Source organism: Emydura macquarii, unplaced genomic scaffold (assembly GCF_026122565.2).
Source record: "Emydura macquarii macquarii isolate MOO-44397 ecotype Brisbane River unplaced genomic scaffold, CSIRO-AGI_Emac_v2 contig_2897, whole genome shotgun sequence".
NCBI classification, from domain to species: domain Eukaryota; kingdom Metazoa; phylum Chordata; order Testudines; family Chelidae; genus Emydura; species Emydura macquarii.
The window spans coordinates 36492084-36516754 of record NW_027133034.1 but is presented as its reverse complement, the minus strand read 5'-3'; the positions used below and the strand labels follow the sequence as shown (position 1 = coordinate 36516754).

Below are 24671 nucleotides of genomic sequence, written 5' to 3'. Positions count from 1 at the left end.
GTGTGTGTGTGTGTGTGTGAGAGAGAGAGAGAGAGAGAGAGAGAGAGCGCACAGCAGCAACAACAACAGCAGCAGCAGCAGCAGCAGCAGCGGCGTGTTGGTACGGGACGGGAGCATGCAGGTAAAATAAGGGACACGGTAGAGCCCGCCGGGCGAAGTAAATCCCTGTGGCAGGACCTCTGGCCTCTGCTCGCCGCCGGGCCGGGGCTCTGGGCTGGGCGGGCCGGGCGCCTCCCGCAGAAGGGGGCGGGCAGGGACTCGAGGATTGAAGGCGCAGGCGGGGGCTCTGGGGAAAGTTTGGCTGCCTGCCGGGAGGGGCAGCTCGGGTTTGACGCTGGCCGCGCCGCCGCGATCCTTGCCGAGGACCCAGCCGCGCCTCCCGTGGCAGCCTGGGCCGCGCTCGCCCCTAGGGCTTTGGGCAGAGGCTCCCCGGCTGCGCCGCGCGGTTCTGGCCTGTCGAGCGCGCTGCGGGTCTGGGGGCCCAGAAGCCGGCCGCGAGCTGCGCTGGGTGGGTAAATGGGCTGTAGCCTGAGAGGCGAACTGGCCGCCTCCTGCTTGAACCGTCCTGGGGATGCTGGTTTAGGGCCTCGCGCTCCTCCCGAGCTGACAAGAGCCTTCTCCCCCACCTCCGTGTAATCTGGGCCAAGCCTTGCTAAGAGCGCCGGTCTCTGGTACTGCCGTTGGCCTGGCGCTTTATTTGTTTTTGGTGTAGAGCTGTTTGTTTAGCCGAGCGAGACGTGCTAAGACGATCTGCTTTTTGTTGAACAAAGGTGGGAGCTGGCGCACCAGGCCTGACACCACTCTGATGGGCGTTACAGTGGTGTGATTCCATCGAAGCGCCCGGAGGTGTTAGTGGTTTACAGAGCTTTAACTCGTGTTGCTATTTCAGTTCTCCAGCTCTAGAGTTCAAAATATGGACCCGCGGTTGGGGACATTTATGTCAATTCTTGTCTGAAGTCTGGGAACATTGCCACTTGGTTTATGATACATCCTGTAGCTGAAGAACATTCCTGATGGCAGACACCGTAAAACCAAGCCTGATGTAAGCTTTTATTTTGTTTCATTAAGAAAAAAAGACCTATGTTTAATAACTCTGTAATCTGAAATGCTTTCCGCACTCCTTCCCTCTTTATATGTTTGGGAGAATCTTTAGCTATCTTAGAACTGCGTTCCTTGTGCACCCAAAACTCATATTGACATCAGTGGAAGCTGTGTGTATAAAGAATGCAGAATTAGCTAACCAGGAGAATGGTCAGCTCTTCTGAATTCCTGTTGAATCACGTGCTAACCAAGTGCACAAAGCTTTGTCTTTTCCTCTGCAGTAAAGGAGGCTTAAAGTCATATCTGAAAGACCACAGGTAACATCGACATCTCCAGGAAAAGGAAGCCTCTTCATCCTTGACTCAGCTGTACTTTCGTTTTCTCCATGGAAAACCATATTTTTCCCTCACCCGCCAGCAGCCAAGAATGTCCATCCCTGTTCATCTTTTTGTCTGACAGATTTACAGTGAATACATTAGTAGAAATAATTTGAGACAATTTGATCATGTTTTATTGTTTGTTTAAATGTCAGTGATATCAGATACTGTTTTCTGATTTCTGCCAGAGATTGGCCCAGTGTTTTACAATTTTGCTTTCATCTGGCAGCTGTAACAAGCATCTGCTGGCTGCAGTGTTCATTGTTCTCTTCCTACTCAATTCCTATAACTGCAAAATACCAAACAATCAGAGTGATCCCCTGTATAATTCTGGGTTGGTTTTTTTTTTTTTTTCCAGCTAAATAATCTGATTTATTGTTTTTGCTTTTGTTGCCAGACTGAATAGCTTGACATGGTTTTGTGGAGCGATATCAAGCACCTTTTTCAGTGTAAGGTGTTGATTAGTATGTAGTATTTTCTCAGTTTGAGGAGGATTATATAATATACAATCTCAGTACTGCAGAAGAAATTGGGTTCTGGAATTACTATGTAGACAGTTTCCGTCCTACTTAAATAATAATAAAAATAACTATTTTCAAAACTAAACATAGTTCTTCTTCATTTTTAAACTGGCATTAAAACAGTACAGTGTCTAGTGCAAAAGGGTTCTAAATGCTGTGATATAACAAATTTGAAACAGATTTAAATCATACATAGAGGGAATTACTACTTTTTAGTATGAAGGTATTGTCTCCAGTAGGGTTAGAAGCATCACTTGAGATTACAAACATTGTTTTCAAAGTATATGGACATAAATGCCTTTTGAATTTTCAGTTTACTAGTATTAAAATGTGGTTGGAGGTTCCTTTTAAAAAGGATTCAATAAATAGCAGTTTTTATTATGCATATTTTCCCTTAAAACTTTGTATAATAATCCAAATCTTCTGAATTATATATTGAGAAATGCAATCACTTTCAGAAGATTCATTTAATAATGTGTAATATATCGCATCCCTTCCATGATAACTCATAGAACAATGGTATTGTACAAACAACAGGATTACGCTCTACAATGAGAACAATCCTGCACTTGAGGAATATGTACTAGAGCTAGTAAGATTTTTTGCATCTCTAATTTATTATATTAATGTAGTGTACCTCACTTGCTATGATAACTGCTGATTTACCATAGCAGAGCATGTAGTTGTGGAAAATGGACTTATCTTGGGCAACATGCATTTGTATTCAAGCTTCCTAGTTTGAAATTAGTATCCTCCTGGTGACTTTACAGGGCATAAGACCTTTTTAACATTTTGCTAGAGCTCATAATGATAAATACATCTTTAATTATAATACAGAATCTTTACAAAGGACTTCTGGACCTTTTGTGACAGTTCAATTGGGTTAAAAGCAAAGAGCTTGTTTTGTTCACTGTGAATGAGCAATATGTATCTTTTTTTGCTTGAACTTTTTTCTTTGTGGACTCTAATGTCCTGCTAAAATTTTTGAGCCCAAGAGGCACTACTATATTACGTGACTCCTATTACACTTTAGGGTAGTGCAACATCCTTTAGCCAGAAATGAAAAGTTAAAACAAGAGAGAGTTAAAAATGTATTTGGTAATTGAGAGACAAAGGAAGTTTAGATCTAGTATATGGCCCATAAGGATTAAATTCAGCATCTGTTTTTTGCAAAGTTCGGATTTCTAGTATGTATGTAGCATTTGTGAGTGGGTGTTTTTGTTTTGCTTTAAATGGAAGCCTTGAGCAATGTTCTGCCCATTCTTGCACGCCCACATTAATAGGAAATGGTCAGATACATTACAGAAAGAGGAAATTAATTTATCACTCTTTGAGGAGGAGGAGGAAGGTATGTGAGTAGGAGTCAGTCTTTGGCAGAGTGCAGTGACAGTGTCTGAGATTCGTGACCTGGGTAACAACTGACTCTTTTATTATGCAGGAGAAGTACCTTTGTAGCCTGGTGGTAACCTTCTCTATAGTTAAGCTTGCCATTCTTGAAGAGGTGGGAGTGGAAGAGAATGTTATGACTTGCCTAGTGCATATCCAGAGGTCCGTAGCTCTGTGTGGGGATATAGAGGGGGTGTGCCGTTATTCCAACCCACAGGGTAGAATCTGTTAGACCTGTGCATGTAGTGGGGTGGGGGAAGGAAAGATTCTATTACACTCAACATATGCTTTGTGTAAGGAACTTGGCTTAATTACCCAGGCTTTGTCTGGAAAGGGGTGAATTATGCCCTTAAATGAGACTCTTAAAATGCATGCATGTAAATAAGTTGTGTTTATACAAAAACCACTGTTCCATTGACTTCATTTGTTACTAAAAAATTAATACTAACTTGAGTGACATCAATGGCTAATATTACGAGATCATAAATATATGTTTGAGAAAACAAACAAATAGGATGTATATTTACAGTATTAAAATTTCAGTGAGCTTTTGTGGCAGATCATTTGATAGCCCTCACCTGTAGAGAAACCCCTGGAATGGCATAGGAGAGGAAAACTCAGCAAAGAATTCCTTAAACATTTTCCACCATATTTTTTCATAGGGTGCTGGAACTTATTCCGCCCCACAGAACAGTATAAAGGGCTTACCCCAGTCAATGAATCCCCAAGTATCTGTAGGAGATTAGGGCTGTGTGTGAAGCTTGGGCCTCCATAGCAATTCTTTTTTGTGACAGCTCTACCAGAGCCAAGTAGTGTTGCATTGAAGTTATACTGCCAGGGAATCCCTCCCTTGCACGAGGAAGTCTCTATGAAGGAGGTGCTCCGGTGCATAGTTTTTCAACCTGTGGTACATGTATCCCTGCGGGTACTTGAGACACAGGAGACACAGGCAGGGGGTACGCAGCGAAAAACCTTAGTGAAAGGAGGCAGGTGGCAGCTGCCAGCTTCCCGCCTGGTCCCATCTCCTAGCTGGGAAGTAGACAGCAGCTGCACCAGTCCTGGGAAGCTGCGTGGCAGCTGCCAGCTTATTGGGACGCTAGGTGGCAGCTGCTGGCTTGAGCAGCAACTGCTGGCATTTTGGGAATCTGGGCAGCAGCTGCCTGTGTCCCGCCCAGTCCCAGCTCCTAGGTGGGAGCCCGGGGGCAGCCTCCTGTGCCTTGCAAGCTGGGCTTGCAGCTGGGTGGCTGCCACCCATGCCCTGACTCTGAGCCGAGAGACAGCCTCCCACACTCTGACTTGAAGACGGGCAGCAGCTGCCTGCCGCCTGCCCACATCCCCTGGTCCCAGCCTGTGCGGAAGCCTCTTCCACCCCAGCTCAGAGCAGGTGGCAGTCGCCCACCTCCCGGGTTGGCAGCCAGGTGAGACAGCTGCCTGCAACTTGCCCAGGTGGCAGCTCCCCTCCCCAGCTCAAAGCCCAGTGCCCAGAAAGTCGGGCGGAGAGCCCAGCAGCTTGCCCAGTCCTGGAGCCTGGCTCTACCCACAGGCTTACTTGTCAATTTCACGGCTCAACCAGAGCTGTGAAATTGACAACTATGACAGCCCCAGATTTTACCAGTATAAAAATGTTGAGAGGCCCACACAGTGTGATTTGCCCCAGGCCCGCACCTGAGGATGGCCATGGGGAGCGCTGCTGTTCACTCTGGTGGGCTGCTAGTGCCTGCTCATACCTCACAAGTTCCCACAAGTGAGGAGAACACCACCTGATCCTGTCATCAGGCCCTAGTGACTGGCTAGCATTGAACTTGGCTCCTATATGGAGGAAGGGGGGGAGGAAGAAGGAGGGGAGAAACAGCAGGGGGTTTTGTGATCTGCCACAGCCACACAGCATTGCAGAACTCTCCTGCTTTATGGGAAATACAGTCGTCCAGTGGAAAAGGGGAAAATTGAGTGTTGGGGTACTTATTAAAATTTTCAGAACTTGGGAGGTACTTGCTACTTAAAAAGTTGAGAAACACTGCCGCAGTGCATAATGATCTCCATGGAAAAGATAATACAGACAACATATATTTTGCTTGTAATCTCTACTCTGTGTGTGGGAAGGGAGTGGACAATGAGATTTCCCTCTGGTCCTCCTGCTTTAACCATGGACCATCCAGTTCCTTCCCACTACCTGCTCAAACCCATGCCTAGTGCTCATAAAGTGACTGAGCTGCACTGTTTAAGCCCGTGGTTCCCAATCTTTTTGGCTCAAGGGTCACAAATATAATTTTTACAGCCTTAAGGGGCCACCAGTCTATCAACTCATAAAAAATGAATTGATGTCCACACCATTAAGGACTACAAATCACCACCTATTTAAACATTTTGATGCTATTGTGCTCATTTTTACGTTCACTATTTTATACCTACGATTTACTCTCAGTGTGTCACACACAGACAAAGCACTAGTGTAGATGAGTGACTGTCACTACACACTGAAGTACATGGCCTGGCAGCTAAGTCATGGTGGGTGACAAACCGGAAGGCACTGATTTTTAGAGTCCTGCCCCTCCTCAAGCATGTTGGGTCCTGGCCGCTCCTCCAGCAGCTGCCCCCCGGTTCAGCCAGGCAGAAGGAGTTCAGCAAGGAGGCTGCCTCTACTGCGTGATCCATCTGGGTCCCTAGGCAGTGGCTCCCTTCTGCAGCCAGGGGGTTGGGAGATCAGTGCTCCCTTTCCTCTGGCTCCAGTAGGGACCCCAGTGTCTAGGGACCCAGGCGGAGCGCTTTGCTGTGCTTCTTGCTACCGGGGGAAGGGAGCGCTGATCTGTCCCCTTGGCTGCAGCAAGGAGCCTGCACCAGTCTTGTAACCCAATGGCAAGTCGCTCCACCTGGGTCCTTAGGCATCAGCTCCCTTCTGCAGTCAGTGGGAGGGGAGTGGTGGGCTACTTTGAAAGACCCCGCGGGCCCCTTTTGGCCCCCGGGCCACAGGTTGGGAACCACTGGTTTAAGCAAAATGGGCAAAATCCTCACGCAACCCATGCCAAACAAGACTTCAAGTCAACCAAAGTCACTCTCTTGAGGGTGGACTTTATTCACACAATTTGTCACAGTCTCAAACTTAATCATCCTCTGGGGTTCTGGTCTTTTCACATTACGGTTACCCCCTCAGGGTTATTCTAATAGTCACCTATTTTCAGGGTTCTTGATTATTCACAGTTCATGCTTCTAAATGCATGGTTACAGAGAACACTCCACTCAAACATTCTCCCCAGTCTTGCTCCCACTCTGGTCTAGAGTGTTGCAAACCCTGGTTCTCTTCAGACCTTCGGTCTCCAAGGGCTACCTTCACTTTCTTAATATAAGTGGATTAATAAACCCAGTTGAAGCAGTGTTTTGGCATTAACTCAGTTAACTTTTTTTTTTAATTCAGTGTCAGTCACTACTATTGGAGGGTATGTTAGGCAACAGTGTCAACCTGTTGGAGAGCCAAAGGAGAAACGGGGAGACTTTTTTTTAAAACTGTGTCCCTTGAAAAGAACTGTCAAAAGAGGGCAACCAAATTTCAGAGAAACTACATCAGTAGTCTTTGCTTCCTAAGCAAAAATTAATTGAATACAGTGGTGGAAACTAGGAAGTGGGATGAAAGAGAGAGTACATTTTTGAGAAAACTACCATTTGGCCTCTCTTACTGTAAAGGTCTGTAATATTTATAGTTTAAAGGCTATTAAAATAGGAAGAAAGGTTTTTAGAATTTATTTACTGATATAGTTGGTATTAAATATTTTTGGGTGTTGTCATAACGTCTGTTTCGTAGATGTTTGGCCTTAATCTTGTGCCTCTGAAAGTCACTGGCATAGCTTCCATTGACTTCAGTGTGCAGGGCTGGACCCTAAAGCTTATAATAATCATAAAAATGGTCTAGTTAATCACTATGGGTATTCATAATCAACTGATATGAAACTTGTGTACTGATACTTATATTTAGTGTCTCATGTACAGTTTGCTGTTGTTTTACTGATTTTGCATTAGTGTTTTTTAAATAATCCAGATTCTGCACTGGGAACTTTTTGTTTTAATGATTCCATTAATCATTTTATGAATGATCTTGTTTGTGGATTATGTGATTCCACCTAATTTAATGTCTTTTCTTTTGATTTACATTAGCGTAACTGAGAGGCAGTTTTTGCTAGCTAGTAGAAAACATTTCATTTTAGACTGAATCTATTTAGTTTGCCAAAAAAAAATGCTTCTTCATGCAGGTAAAATATTGCTTTTCTTTATTATAACTAAAAATTGGCCCTTTAAAAATGGAATTTAATCAGCACATTAGCACTGAAACTCACTTTTAGATCTTCAATAGCTATCAGCCTCCTGTTAAAAATAAATTATACAAGTAAAAGTTTTGAACTGCTTAAGTAGAAGGATTCTGTCTTTCATGCTTCAGTTCTCATTTCGCTGCCTTATCTCAACGGAGCTGCCTTCATTTGCTCTTCTCACATTTGGGTAGAATCTTCACAGTTCAGCAGGCTGTCTTCATACAGATTGGTTGGCAGTGAGCTCATGTGTTTATGTAGTTTTTTGCCCAGTAGCAGTAGAAACACTCCCTGTAGTCAGTCCTGTTCAGTGCAGTCAGATGCTGCTATTGCTGAAGTGCCTTTGTCTCTCTCTACTGACCTGGCCACATGATGTTGGTTCTGCAGAAACATCAAGTCTTTCTTGTATGAATTATGCTCTTAGGTAGGGTTGGCATCAGGAATCAGTGGCTGAACCTGGGGCTGCCTGCTGCTGAGGATATGTGCTGAATTCATCTACAACAGCAGCAGATTTATACAGTAGCAAGGGCTTGTGCTGCTGCTGTCACATGTAATTACATTCATTGACTTGAAGTGGCTGAAGGACTGAATAGGACGTAGAGAGTATTAAAAATACCCCGAAGCCACTGATGCGACAGGAGTCATTAAGGTTACATATATGAAATTACATACGGAAATGGACAAATAAAAATCCAAACAAGCTGGTTATTTATAATGCAAGCAACATTTACAGGACTCCTTTCCACTTTACTCTCCTGCTATTGGATTTGAGATCATGCATGTGGCTCGCGGTTGATTCCTGTGGTGTTAGTTTGATGAAAGGAGGCTAGAGAAGGATTAATCTTGTTTTGATGTGAAAGGATGTATTACCCTCCATTCTCCCCTTTCCCCAATCTTTGCCAATAATGGATGTTTGTTTTTAGGTCTGTTCATGTTGTAGCCTTTGGAAATGAGAGAGATGGATGTTCTGAAGACAATCAGCAATCAAGTCTGATCTGGACCTACCTACGGAGAAGTGCTCTCATTTCAGAGATTGAAAGCAGTTTGCTGCTGAACTCTGCCAACCACGTTGGAAATCCTGTGTTTATTGAATATCAAGCCTGTGTGTTTGGAAATGTCAGACTCGTGGTACATGATTGTCCCCTTTGGGTAAGTGACTCGTCTGAAGCTTTGGTGTCTGCATTCAACATTGTAGTCATTCCTAATTCAGTTGAAATACAGTTTGTTTTAAATGATTTTGATGATCTTAGCTCTTTAGCAGTATTTTAACAAGTGGAAATGTTAATTAAAAAGAAGAATGGAAGTTGACTTCTAATGTTTAAAATACAACCATCAAAACAAATACTGACAGTCTCTTAGATGAATAGAACAAAAAGCCCCTCACTAATAGGGCCACTATCTATTGCACCTATATGGAAGTAATAATTTCAGCTCTATTGTTCAGTGAAAACTGCAATAAAAATAATCCAAAATAAAACAGAAATGTTTTGCAAAGCCCGAGAATCAAGCTCTTTCTTGATCCAAGTGTTTTGCTACTATGAAGCAAAAACATAGATATAAGAAGTTTCCCAAAATCAAAATGGGAATCAGTTTTCCAGGAATTCATCTTGGGAAAAATATTGATTAAATTTTATGATGGGTCAGTTCTGAAGTACAGTATATTATGGACTCAATTTCATTTCTAGTGGTTCCTGTTTAATATATTGAATGAACAAGTGTAGAAAAGCAGCTTCTAAAGCAGAAAGCAGGAAAAAATAGGTACTATTTTACAAATTCAGTTTTTGTTAGCAGTTAGTTTTTTTGTTATGAGCAAAAATACTGATTTCTCTGTTTTTATGAGATTGTTAGAGAATTAGCACTGTCCTCTATATTTGTGATTGCACAATTCTTGTTTAAAATTGTTATTTAAATGTTTGTTTCATCTACTAACTTCATTAGTTTCAATTTCATAATATTACATGGGGCCTGGATACTTCATTCCTTGCACACCCAAAATTTTTGTTGGAATCTATAGGAGTTTTGAGAGTATAAGAAAAGCATGAACACGTTTAGTAGCTTAAGATTTAAGACCTGGTTTAGCCAACATTCTGTTCTCTTGCTGTAGCCTGTGTTTTTGATCAATCATTTGCTTTACCACCAATTCAAATGATATCGAGGGTCCAATTCTGAAAGTCTCTCACCCATTGCAGAATATTTACATGCATGATCCTGTTGACTTCAGTGGGACCACACCTCAACATGACTAAATGTTGCAGAATTGAACCCTAAAGTAAGAGGCTGGAGGAGATCAGTAGGATACTTTGGAAGATGCGTTGGTGGGTAGTTGGAGAATAGTATAAGGAGAACATCCTACTGCCTGGATTGCAGAGAGAGGTCACTCATTCAGAAGTTTGCTTTAGTTTTATAATCATATGAACTTTTTGGACATCTAACAGAACCAAAACTTAAATTCTGCAGACCTCAGGAACATAGCAGTTGAACAGCACTGGCGGCTTATATTGTGATCACCCACATTATGTTTCTGGGAATGCTATCATCATAACTTATCTAGCCTTTCCCAGCTGGGGTGGATGAGAGGTTTCTTAGTGAAGAGGGTGAAGAACAGTAGGATGAGTATTTTATGCTTATGCTTGAGGCTGTCTTGGGTGGTTGTGTTGTTTGGGCTTTTTTCAAGTATGGATTCCTTGGGGAATTTTCTGTCTTCTGCAGGCTGAAGGATGTGGGTATATTTGGTGACTGTGCTTCTTCAATGCCATGTGCTATGGTGGTTGAGAGTTTGTAATTGCCACTGCTGGTCATTAGGGATTTGGCAAATTTAGTGAGTGAATAGTTCTAAAGAATATGCTCACATTCCTTTATGTTATGACTAAGACTAGTCAGAAAAGGGTCACTGTCAGGAATAGGCTAAATAGTTGACATTTGTTGTTTGTCCAGCTGGTTTTGTCTGCTGCATGTCTTGTCTCAGTGGCCTGGAGAAATTATAAATGATTGTGCTAACTATTGGCTGATATTTATTGTACGGTTGTCACTTTTAAGACTGCAGCCATATGTAATTTCTTTGCAGAAAAGGCATTTGATCTCACCTATATTAGTGAATCTCTGCTTCAGTGATATAGCTGTCTCTTTATTAGCTCTGTTTGCACCATCTGAATATGCATTCCAGCGTAAGTTAGAGAAAGGAGGAGGTTGGCTGTGTCTTTTGCGACTGATCTCAGGTATGAGAAGTCTTGTCCCTAGGATAAGTCTTGTTGCCTTCTCTCCTTCCTTCACTTTTGTTTCTCTTCTTCTCCCCCACCGCCTTTTAGTTGTCTCATCTTCACAACTTCCCCTCACAGTTCACACTTCTTTTTCCTCTCTGTTCTAGTCTCCTTTTCTTCCCTTTTTTCTTTCTCCCCTCCCTCACTCCCTCTGTCTACCTCAGGGATGAGTAGTTGGTGGCTTGGGGACCACTCTTGGCCTGCCAGATCATTTTATTTGTCCTGCCCATAGGTGGGGGATCAGTCTCCAACATTTTTTTTTTTATTTTTAATTGAGCTTGGTTGCCGAGGAGTGTTTCGTGTAAAGCTGCTGCTGCTATCTCAGACCACTCTGCTTCCCTGTCAACACAGGCTCTGATGCTACCCCATACCACCCAGCTCCAGTTACTGCCTCCCCAGTGACTGGTTGTTTGGGAGGTGAGGAACAATCAGATTCTGGCCAAGCCTTTTCCCCCCGTCCCCAAGGGGTGGATGAGGGTAGGATTCACCTTCATAAACAGAGAGGGAGTACCAGAGCTAGATAGCATTAGATGGAGCCAGAGCCTGTGTCCTTGGGGAATGAAGTAAAGCCTGGGATTGGGAGCAGAGCCGCTGTGCTGGATTGCAATGCCTGTCATTGGCCCAACCATCTATCTGTCATTCATGCTGGAGCAGGGGCTCTGTCCCACACCCCTTGGCTCTGGTTACTGATTTTCCATTGGCTCCCATCTTATAACTGTCCTGACCATGTGTGTAGCCAGCTTTGATTTGCCATGCTGCTCATGGGCCTTCTGAACAGATTTCAAGTGGGCCAGGATTAATGTGCAGCCAGCTTTCACAGCTGGGGCCAAAGAGAGGATCTGGCCATATTTGATGATGGTCTGAGGGCTCTGAACTTTACTGGTGATTACTCTGCCACAAATTCTTGCCAAATTCTGCATCTGATAAGAACATTGACTGCCAGCCCCCGTGCCTGTCCCCTGACTGAGGGGTGGGGCGCACCTCTGCCACTGGTGAGACAGTAGATAGAGCTGGGTGGCAGAGCCCTTTCCCAGTTGGCGTGAAGGAGAGGTGGCCAGGCCAGATTTGAGTGGCTTTGCAACCCAGTTCATGGGCTCTTGCTTCCAGTCCCAGACTCTGCCACATGAGATGTGTCCATGTGGGTGCAGCGGAGAAAAAACACTACAAAAGATGTTTACTTTTTGTTGTTGTTAATGTATTAATCTCCTGCTCTTCAGCACATTTAAAAAAAGGTTAGTGAAAACTGTTGGACTTTTTTTTTTATTTGACGGTTGTGCTATGAAGAGCTTATATATTTTAAGAACACATTGGTTTTACATTGTTAATGCACAGTTAATTGTATGTTAATATGTTGTATTGTAGCAAATATTTCTGATTTATAAAACATGTAGGTTCTTTTATTTAAAAAAAAAAAAAAGAGTGTGTCCCACCAAAATGGTGGATTTTGTGGTCCTCTGCTACCTTAAAGTTGCCCATCCCTGTTTTAATTTCTTCTTGATGCTTTCCTTCCTCCTTTCTTTGTGGCTTATTCTATCCCTGGCTTTGTTTGGTTCCAGCTGCCTGTGGTTCTCTGGTTTCCTCTTCTGCCTGATACTGTTTAGAGTTCTTATGCTGCTCTTGTATTGCTGGGACCACTTTTGAAGTTCTACAACTCAATGATCCTCCTTAGGCTAACTGTGAGATAGACTGGTTGATACATGAGATTGGAATTAGGATATGAAAACTCTCTCTTCTCAGTAGATTGGCATCTCTGAAGAGAGGGCATGGATAGGTAAAATGTCAGACAAAACTGCCGTCTTATTCACCTAGAGATGACCCTTATAGGTCACCGTTGAGGAACATTGGTGAAGAAGCTATGCTGCCGCGTATGCTGGGTTTTTTGTTTTTTTTTACGGATAAACAGACTTCCCTTTTCAGGCTGGCAATCTAGCACCCTTTAACCTTTCACTAAAAATGGAAATAAAAGAATAGAGTGCCAGTCAAAAGGAGCACTGTGAAACAGATCTTGGCAACATAAGACACTGCAGACAGGAGAATAGGAATCTTGAACTACCATCTGAACAGGAATTTTGATCAGCCCTCTGTCTTATGAGGAAAGTTTTGCAGATGGTGTTCTAGGTTACTATGGCCCAGCTGCTCTCTGCTCCCTTGAGCTCTGGTCTCAGGGCTTGTCGACATGGGGCACTCAGGAAAATTAAAGCATAGGGATACTCAGGACTTGTCTACATTTACAGCGCTGTAACAGCAGCTGCACTGGCGCTGCTGTAGAGCTTAGTGAAGATGTTACCTCCGCTTATGGGAGAGCTTCTCCTGTCAGCATAGGTAATCCATCTCCCCAAGAGATGGTAGCTATGTCGCTAGGAGAAGGCCCTCTGTCAACATAGTGCTGTCTCTACACCAAGGATTAGATTGGTATAGCTACGTTGCTTAGGGGTGTGGACGTAATTATACTGACATAAGTTTGTAGTGTAGACCAGGACTTAGGAAAAGTAAGGTGCATTAACTTCACTTCTTTAGTTAATATGCACAAGTTAAATCATATCAAACCCTTTCATGTAGACACACTCATTCAGAAGTAAAGGGGCCTTAGTTCTCTATAGGATGGTAAAGAAAGGCCTCTTTACTTCTGAATGAGAGCATCCACACAGGATTTCATCTATTTTAACTTATACATGTTAACATCACAGCTTTAGTTAATTTGCTTTACTTTTCCTGGATAACTCCATGTAGATAGGTCCTCAGAGAAAAGGCTTTCTTAAACTGTAATTAATTAGAATCACGAAACAACTTTGGAGTGTAAACCTTTATTACAATATTTATCAGTGATAAACCAATAGCCATAGTTACTTGTAGTAACCAGAACTAGATATATTATGTACAGTTATGTATATGAAGTCTATAAACAGGAAACTCTTAATAAGTAGCTTGGTAGTGAATACACCAGAATCTTTTGTGCAGACTTTTGAATGGAAATACACAGCGTATATGGAAATTCGAACGCAGTATTCGAATGTGTAATTTTTAAAATTTGCGTTGAAAGTTCTATAAGTAAAATCCACCCAAAAAGATCCTACAGTACTTAACAATATCACAAAAAAAATGCTGTAAATCTCTAATTGAAGCTGAGAACTCTGCTTTGTTTTCTTAGTAATAACATTTTTAAATTAAATGATTTAAAGATCAGAGTATATTTTTGCATGCCATTCTTATTAAAAATACTGAGAGTTTCAACTGCTGTTCTTTCTTAGAATACAAGACATTCATAAGTTTACTATTAAGTGCACAAATTGTTTTCCAGACAAGACAATTGTATGGAGAAATTACAAAGCATAAACCTGCTCTTCTCTCTCTGTTGCATGTCATCAGTCGAATAAAATTCTCAGTTCAGAAACATAATTTCTCTATTTTTTGTGTGTGGAAAAATATTTGTATAGATTGTTTCTCTTGCCTATAAAAAGAGGCTTGATGCAATTTTTTTCTGTTTAGGATATTTTTGACAGTGACTGGTACACCTCTCAAAATCTAATTGGAGGAGCTGATATCATTGTGATTAAATACTCTGTAAATGACAAATCTTCATTTCAAGAAGTAAAGGACAGTTATGTTCCAATGATCAAAAGAACATTAAATCATTGTTCAATTCCAGTCATAATTTCTGCTGTTGGCGCAAGAAAAAGCGGTATGTACTAATTCACATGTTACAAAAAGCTGAAATATTACCTTGAAGTTAGATGTTGGGTAAATCACAAAGAAATCTTATTACATCCTCAGTCCAGTCATGGTAAAAAGTTTCAGCCTGTCTTCTTCAGAGTTTGTTCACGTTGACAAAAAGATGTGATGTGTTAAGGTGCTGTAGATGGACACTGATTGATTTAATATCAATATTAAATGTTTTAAATTGTTGTTGAATGTAGACAATGAAAATTAATAATATGCTTTGGTCTCTGTGAAATAACACTCCTGGATGGCTCATCATCTGCAGGAATTGAATCAGGACCTCTGGATCTGCTATTGGAGCTAAAAGTCCGTTAGCTTGGAGCCACTAGAGGGGGAGACTAAGAACTGCAGTGTGTTGGGGTGACATTGGGGCAAGAGGACGTACTCCTCTGACTACAAAGTGGGGAGCGATCAAGACTGAACTCCAGATCATGTGGATCAAGACTGTACTTGAGATCATGTGGAAGAATCAGTTTTGATTAGACACATAACTAGTGTTTTTTATATTCCAGAGTTTTCATCTAGCAATACAAAAAAAAAAGGCACGTCAGATACCAGACTAATTTTAGTAAAATATTTTGAAATTGCATATATACATAGTACAGAATATTTCACTTTGATTAAAAATTGCAATCATACAATGATGGTCTGTAAACTTGTTGGAAATCTCAAACTAAGCAGAATTAAATGTAGTCTGTACTTGGCTGGGAGACCTCCAGTGATCACAAGTTACCGTGTTGGTAATTTTGATCCTGCCTATACGAGGGAAAACATCAGTTTTTTGGGTGCTTTTTAAATTTTTTATGTTGATAGTTTGGTTGTTTTCATTCTTTATCCTACACTTCTAAGCATTATGGTGTTGCTGATTTTTATACCCTTCAAAAGTCAGACCCATGTCTTATTAAAGAAATCTGCATGTTTTACTTGGGGCAGCATTTTAAATTTGACGTAGTGTGAACTAAAAATAAGGGATATAATTTATGAAGTGGGTACTTTCAGAGAGAGAGCATAAGCTGATTTCTATCCCATGGCAATACTATATTAAGAATCAAACAAATAACTTTATTTTGTAATATGCAAACAAATGTTGGTCTAGATAAAAACATGACTTCTATGGAGATGTTATACTCCATTTTGCCAACACTTACTTGGATATCTCTATTCAGTGAACCAGAAAGTTATCACTGTATTCTATATTTGTTAAATCTTACTAACAGTTTTTTCTTTTGTAATTCATTGACATGACAAAACATGACAGCTTGAGTAAATATTCCAGTTGTTGTTGGCTGATATAATAAAATGAGGGTTAATTTAACTAACTACATGTTCGACTAAACCAGTTCTTTTGCTTATACATTTTCTTTTTTCTATAAATTTGTCTCTTAACATGCATCACCAATTCAAATAACTCTGACCCTTTGTAGCTTTTTTTTCTCTTCTGGATAGTGAAAATACACTTTGGAAATAATTTTATTGGGAGAGTAGGCTAAGTTTAGGCTTGCGTCCTATTGTGATCTGTTTGAGCAGAGTACTGTGCCCACATAGAGCCCCTCTGAAGTCAGTAGGGCTGTGTGGGGGCACAGCAAGCAGTCTGTCTGCTCAAACAGATCACAATAAAGAACTGGGGCTCTAATAGGTATGGTGCAAATTAATGGTTGGCATAACTTGCTTCTTGCTGAGGTGGGAGAACAGTATTTGGATTGTGAGATGCATACATTATGAAGGAACACATTTATAGATGGACAAAAGTTTCTGCATTGTCAGGTAAAGCCAAGCCACCTTGACTAATGTTAAAACTTGTTGTTGTTTCCTCAATTAAACCAACCGTTGCAAAAAAATACAAAGTTCGGCCCACAGATTGTATATAAAGTACAAGGTTTTAAACAGAATCACACAGGACAAAATCATGACTCATGATACATACTTGCAAAGGGGAGCAGAAGGGCCATATTGATAATGCACCCCCTTACTCCTTTGCACGTTTCCTGAATCCTGGGTCACATTGCAACGGACAGAACAGCCTCCATGGGGCTGCTGCTTCTCTCACATATAGCTGGAATCATGTAGTTACTTTCATAACACGTAGCACATGAGAGCTGAAGTAGGGTTGCACAGGCATCCTTAATGCTGGCAGTTCCTTTTCACATCTCGACTTAGCAAACTTAACATTTTTTTTGGTGTGTGGTTTTCTTGGGTGTTAGACTGAATTTTCAGTTAATATTCTGAACTGACTTGAAAGAAAATGTTTGATTTCTTACTGTACCAGAATTAGGGAGACAAGGTGGGTGAAGTCATCTCTTATTAAACTAGCCTCTCTTGGTGAGAGAGACCAGCTAGAGTTTCTCTCTCACTCAACAGAAGTTGGTCCAATAAAAGATACTACCTCACCCATCTTGCCTCTCTAATATCCTACAACCAACATGGCTACATCAACATTGCATATACCACTATTAATTAGTTAGCGCTCTGTTTTGTTGCTTACTATATACTTCAAGAAAGAGGTGAACAAGTTGAAGAGTGTCAAGAAAAGCAACAAAAATGATAAATTTAGAAAACATGACCTAAATCCTAATGAGGAAAGGTTGAAAGAACTGGGTGTGTTTATTGATTGATTGTTTTCCATACCTGCCAAGAATAGGACAAGTTTAGTTTGCAGTAAGGGAGAATTAGGTTTCATGTTAGGGAAAACTTTCTAACAAAGAATAGTTAAGCACTAGAACAGGTTACCTAGGGAGGTTGTGGAATTCCTGTCATTGGAGGTTTTTAAGAATGGGTTAGACAAACACCTGTCAGGTATGGTATAAGTATGCTTAATCCTGCCTTAGTGAGGGGGATGGACCAGATGACCTCTTAAGGTCCTTTCCAGCCTGTCATTCTATGGTTCTATGATATAATGTATATATTTATTGATATTTAGAAGTCAGTGTATGCAGGACTATTTAATTAAAATGTCTTCTATAAATCTTTTGTTTTCTCAGAAGTACCTTGCACTTGTCCACTGTGCACTTCAGACAGAGGGACCTGTGTTACTGCTTCTGAAGGGATTCAACTTGCTAAAGAACTAGGAGCTACTTACCTTGAATTGCACAGTCTCAGTGATTTTTATATAGAAAAATATTTTGGAGGAGTGGTAAGTGAGAAACTTTACTAAGTAGAGCATAGATCAAATCTTCCTGATCTCTCTCTCAACCCAAATTTTGATCTTAATTTAAATCAGTGTATGCCATGTACACTGGATAACTGGGACAGCGACTCTGGGGCCTTATGTATTCTAAACGTTTTTCTCTAAAATTTTGCACTAGTGATGTATCTTCCCTAGTTATAACAACATTGGGAGTGCTAAAACTCCGTCTATTGCAACCAACTTTGAGAAGTTATAGGACTAACTCAAGGAACAGATCTTTTCCTAGTCATATAATCTGCTATCTTGTCACTTTAATAAGATGCTCCAAATTACTCAAGATGCTTAGGTGGGATATTTGGTGTTAATTGCTCCATCAATTTATAGTTGTGTTCCACTTGTAAATGACCATGTTAATGTTTTTGAAGCTTAAAATATGCCTTCAGTTATCTTGTTTTCGGTCACTAAACAGGTTAGAGTCTCAGGCAGTCTGTTCAATTAATTGAAATAAAGTTGAGCTCATTTATCTCGACTGAAAAAGCAAAAATGAGGTGAAGGAGAGCTATGAAAAAAGTAACCTATGAACATTTGCATTATATTTTAAACTTATGCTTGTTGGGGCAAGGAGTTTGGCTTGGTCTGCACTACAAAATTTTGTCAGCATTGCTATGTCAGTCAAGGATGTGGAAAAAAACCACATAGCAATATGGGCAAAAATCCCAGCAGATGTAGCTAAATTGACAGAAGAGTGCTTATATGGGCATAGCTAATTAGAACGACAAGCTGGGTGAGGTAATATCTTTTATTGGACCAACTTCTGTTGGTGAGAGAGACAAGATTTCAAGCTTACACAGAGCTTTTCTTCAGGTATGTGAAATGTAGAGTATTTCACTTCACCTCATTTTCTGATTAACCTATTGTTATCCTACTGAGCTAGACAAAAATTAATTTTTATTCTTTGAGTGTTTGCTCATGTTGATTCCAATTAGGTGTGCATGTGCTTTGTGTGTGGTTGCCAGAAGGTTTTCCCCCCAGTAGTACCCGTAGGGTTGGCTCTGGAGCCCCCTGGAGTCGCAAGTCCATAGCACTCCTGCCGACCCTCCGCCTCTTCCTCAGTTCCTTCTTACCACCTGTGATGGTTGGCTGGAATCCATCGCCTCTTGCTCTGCAAGAGTTCTTTTCTCCCAATGCCTCAATCACTTTGTACCTGTAAATAGTTCAATTAGCATTAATAGTAGGCAGTTAAGAACAGTTAGTAGTTAGATAGTTTAGGCAGATCCCCTTAAGGGATCATTCTGTTCGTCCAGGGACCGGGGCATGCCTCGGTTCCCTGGATTCAAACCATGTGAGGAGTGCAAGAAGCCCATGCCAAGGAGTGATCCACAGTCCATGTGCCTCAAGTGTCTAGGGGAGGCATACCAGAAAGATTGGTGCAAAATCTGCAGGGAATTCTGCCCTCGCACCCAGAAGGAGAGGAGTCAGAGGTTGAAGTTCCTCCTGATGGAGGCAGCTCTTCGACCATCTCCGAGCCCATTTGAGCCGGCACCCAGTGCATTGGCATCAGTTAGACATGCCCCAGCCTTTGTCTGTAATCTGGTGCCGAGGAAGAGCTGAAGACTGTTGGCACCATAAGGTGTTGCCGGTATTGAAACTGGAAAGTGCTCGGCACCGCTCCAATTCACCGGTCCCTGGGAAGAGGCACGAGAAGTCAGACGGGTTGCTTGCCCATTCTGAAATCATCAGGGCATAAGGGAGATAGTGTAGTGAGACCCACATTGGGCCAATTGAGCACTACCCCTAGAACCATGGCACTAGCGACTCTGGCCCCGGAGAGGGGTGCGTTGAGTCCGGTGCCAACCACTCCCCCTGCCAGGGAGCTGGATGAGGAGGTGGAGGACATTCAGTCAACCTCCACCCCGGAGACGTTTGAAGCAGTCAGGGAGATCATCGAGATCACGGTGCTGCAGCAACCACAGTTCTGGGGATGACTACTGGAGGCAGTAGCACTGGTCTGTGCAAGTCGGTACCTTCCAAGGGGAAGCCTGCTTTGATGTCCCATCAGCTGTTGCTCCGACACCGGGGGGCACCACATCACAATGGTCTCTGGGAAGCAAGTCTGGATCAGAGTCCGAGGTGGAATCCCTCGCCTTGCAGAGGAGTCTGCACCGGGATAGGAGTCAGCACTGAAGCCAAGAGATGTCTCAGCCTTTCGTGGTGCAGTGGCTCCCCCAGTGGCAAAACCCCCAGTGGCCCTTTTGGATGCTGTGGCCTTTCCACCAGGCGCGGGGACCCCAATCCGATCGGTCCTTGTCCTTAGCGTTGGGGAGCAGGCTCTACCATACCAGATCGGAGACCATCTCCTGACCTGATGCTGATACTGGGCTAGACCTCAATACTGGACATGGCACTGATTATGGAGGCACCTATGCCAGTACCGAGTCCGATGCCGCTGGCATTGTGGAGGAGATGGATCGCTTGGTACCGTGGGATCCTCTGGGTGCCAAGGGTCAAGAGACCGGCCCTTTAAGGGAGTCGTCATCCTCCTCACTGGACAAGGCAGTGGCAGGTGCCACTCTGGCACCGGCAACCAAGGATAATAGGGTGCACCAGGACCTTCTCCACCGTATTGCACAGCACCTGGGAATCCAGGTCAAGGAGATTGCTGAGGGGGGGGAATTGATCCAGTGACTGATATATTGTCCTCGTCGAGGGTGGCCTTGCCATTGATAAAAACTATTGGCAAAAATATGAAGTCAATTTGGCAAACCCCATCCTCAGTCCCCCCAACCGCAAAAAGTGTCGCACACAAGTATTTCGTCCCATCTAAGGATTATGAGTATCTGTATACCCATCCTCCCCTGGGCTCCCTGGTCATCGTGGCTGCGAATGAGAGGGAAAGGCAGGGAAGCCAAGGCCCTTCACCTAAAGCCGAGGAAGCCAAGAAAACGGACCTATTCATCAGGAAGGTGTATTCCAACGGGGGCCTACAGCTATGGGTGGTGAATCAACAGGCTGTCCTGAGCAGACACTTCTACAACACGTGGGAGTCTATCAAGAAGTTTGCAGAGTCTGTCCCTGCTGACTCCAAGAAGGGGTTCGTGGCCCTCGTGGAGAAGGGCAAGACAACAGCAAAAGCTTCGTTATAAGGGTCTTTAGATACGGCGGATGCAGCTGCCTGGACTATGGCCAGGGGGGTATCTATGCACTGCAGTTCTTCGTTGTAAGCATTAGGCCTCCCCCACAAGTCCAACAAACTCTGCAAGACCTCACCTTCGAGGGCCAGTCGCTGTTCCCCGACCCGACTGTCACAAAATTGCACAGTTTAAAGGACTCTAGGGCTACTCTTAAGTCCTTGGGGTTGCACACACCGGCAACCCGGAGGAGACAGTTCAGACTGCAGCCTTTTACCTGGTTTTACCAGCCCCATCAGAGCAGGATTCTAATCAAAGGAGGTGCAGAAACAATAACAGAAGGAAGCCCTATCAGTCCTCATCCGGTCAAAATGAGGGCCCCGTGAAGCAGCCCCTAGGCCCAAAACAAAACTTTTGAGGGTGCGCTCGAGGACGCCATAGCAGTACAGCATTTGGATCTTCCACCCCTATTATTTTCAAACTGTTTATCCCACTTTTACCGTGCATGGACCCAGATTACTTCAGACAAGTGGTCCTACACACGGTAGAACTGGGATACAGTCAACTGATGTGACTGATGAAGTCAATAGCTGCCCACAAGTGGTCTCTACACCCAGACATGGCGAACAACATCTTCCAAAGGTGGGGATTTCTCCAAGTAGACCTGTTTGCAATGAGGTTCAACAGGAATGCAGGAGGTTTGTTCTTTCCAAGGACATCGTCGGGGCTCAATAGCAGATGCTTTTTTCATTCCCTGGTCAGGTTGCCTGTTTTATGCTCTTCTACCGATCCCGTTGATAAACAAAGTCCTTCTGAAAGTGAAAAGAGACAAGTCTGTGATTATCCTGATTGTCCCGGCATGGCTGCGCCAGCATTGGTTTACCCCGCTGCTCGAGCTTGCTGTAGAGACTCCCTTCGGTCTTCCATTGCTCCCAGACCTGATTACACAGAATCAGGGTCGCCTTAATCACCCAAACCTGCAATCTCTTCATCTCATGGCTTGGAAGCTCTGTGGCTGAACCAGCAGCAGTTGCAATGCTTGGAACAGGTTAGTGAGATCCTAATGGGTAATAGAAAACCTTCCACAAGGGCTATATCCGGGGCAAAGTGGAAGATATTCTCCCTCTGGCCCTGGCAGGAAGGAATTTCCCTGGAGGCTTCATCTGTACCACTTATCTTGGACTATCTGTTGTACCTTAAGCCTCCAGGGCTATCGGTATCCTCACTGAAGGTCCATCTAGTGACAATCTTGGCATTCCATCCGTGGGTGAAGGGGCGTGCAGTCTTCTCAAACCACATAGTGAACCATTTTCTCAAGTGCCTCGACAGAATGTTACCTCAAACTCGTCAGCCAGTTCCACAATGGGACCTTAATTTGGTGCTGTCTACACTGATGAGACCACCATTTGAACCATGGGCAACATGTTCCCTCTTATACTTGTCATGGAAGGTGGCCTTTCTAGTAGCCATTACTTTGGCTAGGAGGGTGTCAGAGCTGAAGGCTTTGACGTCAGAACCTCCATACACACTGTTTCCCAAGGACAAGGTTCGTCTGTGACCACACCCAGCATTTCTCCCAAAGGTAGTCTCTCAGTTTCACTTTAATCAGGACATTTTTCTCCTGGTCTTCTACCCCAAGCCGCACGCTAGTCACCGTGAGCGGAGTCTTCATTCGTTAGATGTTAGGAGGGCTTTGGCCTTCTACATCAAGAGAACCAAAGCCTTTTAGGAAGACCTTCCCGCCCCAGCTCTTTGTGGTGGTGGCTGACAGAATGAAAGGCCTTCTGGTCTCCCCTCAGACGATATCATCATGGATTAGGACCTGTTATGAATTAGCAAAAGTGTTGGCCCCTGTTTTGACAGCCCACTCGACAAAGCCCAGGCAACCTTGGCGACCTTCATAGCACAGGTCCCAATCCAGGACATTTGCAGGGCAGCAACGTGGTCTTCCATTCACACTTTCGTGGTTCACTATGCCACCACCCAACAGGCCATAGAGGATGCAGCAGTTGGCAGAGTGGTTCTGAAGTCAGTTCTATGTTGAACTCTGACCCTGCCGCCTAAGGAAATGCTTGTGAGTCGCCTAATTGTGGAATGGACATGAGCAACACTCGAAGAAGAAAAGAAGGTTACTAACCTTCTGTAACTGTTCTTTGAGATTCCAAACCCACCTGCCTACCCCTCAGTCCGAGTCTCTCGCAAGAAGGAACTGAGGAGGCAGAGGGTCGGCAAGCCCTTATATGGAGTACTGTGGATGCGTGACTCCAGGAGGCTCCGGAGTTGACCCTACGGGTTACTACTGGGGGAAAATCCTTCCAGCAACTGTGCACCAGGCACGCGCACACCTAATTGCAATGCGCACGAGCAACACATCTCGAAGAACAACAGTTACAGAAAGTTAGTAACCATCTTATCTCTGTAATATTTGAAAATGGAATTATGGTATTGACATTGAGAATGTTAACTTTATAAGCATTTTATAGCAGTGTTTCTTCTTGATTCAGAAACTGACCTTTTTCACTCAATGCATGACTAAGCATGTAATATAGATTAAATACCCTGAAGTAAAACTCAATAGGACATTTTTCAGAATGCTGACTGTGCAAGAATATCATGTTGCTATTTTTTTCCAAAATACATGAAGTTTCAAAAGTATAATGTATTGTATTAATGGGAAAGGGGAAGTAGATGAAAACTAAGTATTAAAAACATACTGAAGTCACAACTCTGGCCATTTTTCCCCCAGTATAGAGGTGTTCAAATTCAAAAGCAAATTTAAGAATTCAAAACATGTATACTGTTCTACAAGATGGGAGAAAGAACCCCACAATTGGATATACAGTGGATGAAATGATTAGGTAGACAATATACAAAAACTGGAAGTCGGAAACTACTTTTAAATGCAAAACCTAAATGTCCTTGCATGTTTAAATCATGTTGAATGGTTTTCTGGAGAGAAACCATATCAATATATTTGATAAGAGCAGTTGATGTTAGTACAAAAAAATGTAGTAAAATTAAATTGATGGGTCAGTGCTGCTATTGAATAACTGGTGGGAATTCTTTAAATTTAACCTCAACAGCAGGCAGCACACATCTGTTGCTACTGAGAAGGTACAACACCCTCACCTCCTTTTGCCTGTAATTTTTTTTCCACTGCTGATGTTGATGAAATACAATAGTAATAGTTGTCAGAGGAATCAGTAGTTGACTTTAGTCTTTCATATTATTTTTTATGTGAATTTACCTCTAGTTTTTAACTTAATCTCTATGACACTAACATGTCATTTTGAACATTGTGAAGAGATCCAAGCTCAGCATCTCATGGACCTTAAATTTACTTTTATATACTCATTTGAGTTTTCTTATAGACACTGGGTTGTTACAAAACAACAACAAAAATGCAGTGGTATTCTGTTTTTACAAAAGGGCAGAGAAGTAGTAAAACATTGCCCTGCAGGTAGTTATAAGATGTCCATTACAGATGGACCTAACTGTTGCTTGAGATTTCTCACAGTGAGCCTTAACTTGTTGGTTAAGGAATCCATGCTCAGATTCCACTGCACGCTGGTAGGTCACAGGTGAGCAATGCAAGCTTCTCTTGATCTCTCAAAGCTTCTGCTATGTGTCTGAGGAGGCTTCAAAGCTTGTGTCCTTAAGTACTTCAGTACCTGTAACCCAAATGAGTCTTTGTTTTAGCACCAAAATGGCTTTGGGGCAGTTCCTCTGGCATCCTTACAGTGGCCAGCTGCTTCCTCCAGGTTAATCAGTGGAATCCACTGAATCTTTGGTACACTTACATCATTGGTTGTACTCAAGCCCAACTCT

At 42.8% G+C, this 24671-nt stretch overlaps 1 protein-coding gene across 3 annotated transcripts in view; it reads left to right on the top strand.

The window, feature by feature from the left end:
- Positions 1-54: 54 nt before the first annotated feature.
- Positions 55-24671, top strand: part of RHOBTB3 (Rho related BTB domain containing 3) — a 60417-nt gene continuing 35800 nt past the window's right edge. For 2 of the 3 annotated variants that reach the window (XM_067568634.1, XM_067568633.1), the window contains exons 1-5: positions 55-121; positions 890-1042; positions 8541-8766; positions 14361-14553; positions 17570-17721. In XM_067568634.1, coding sequence (XP_067424735.1) covers positions 1014-1042; positions 8541-8766; positions 14361-14553; positions 17570-17721 — 600 coding nt within the window. In that variant the 5' untranslated portion in view covers positions 55-121; positions 890-1013. Of the gene's footprint in view, positions 122-148; positions 509-889; positions 1043-8540; positions 8767-14360; positions 14554-17569; positions 17722-24671 lie in introns of those variants that run through there. The other variant, XM_067568632.1, reaches the window with a different exon arrangement.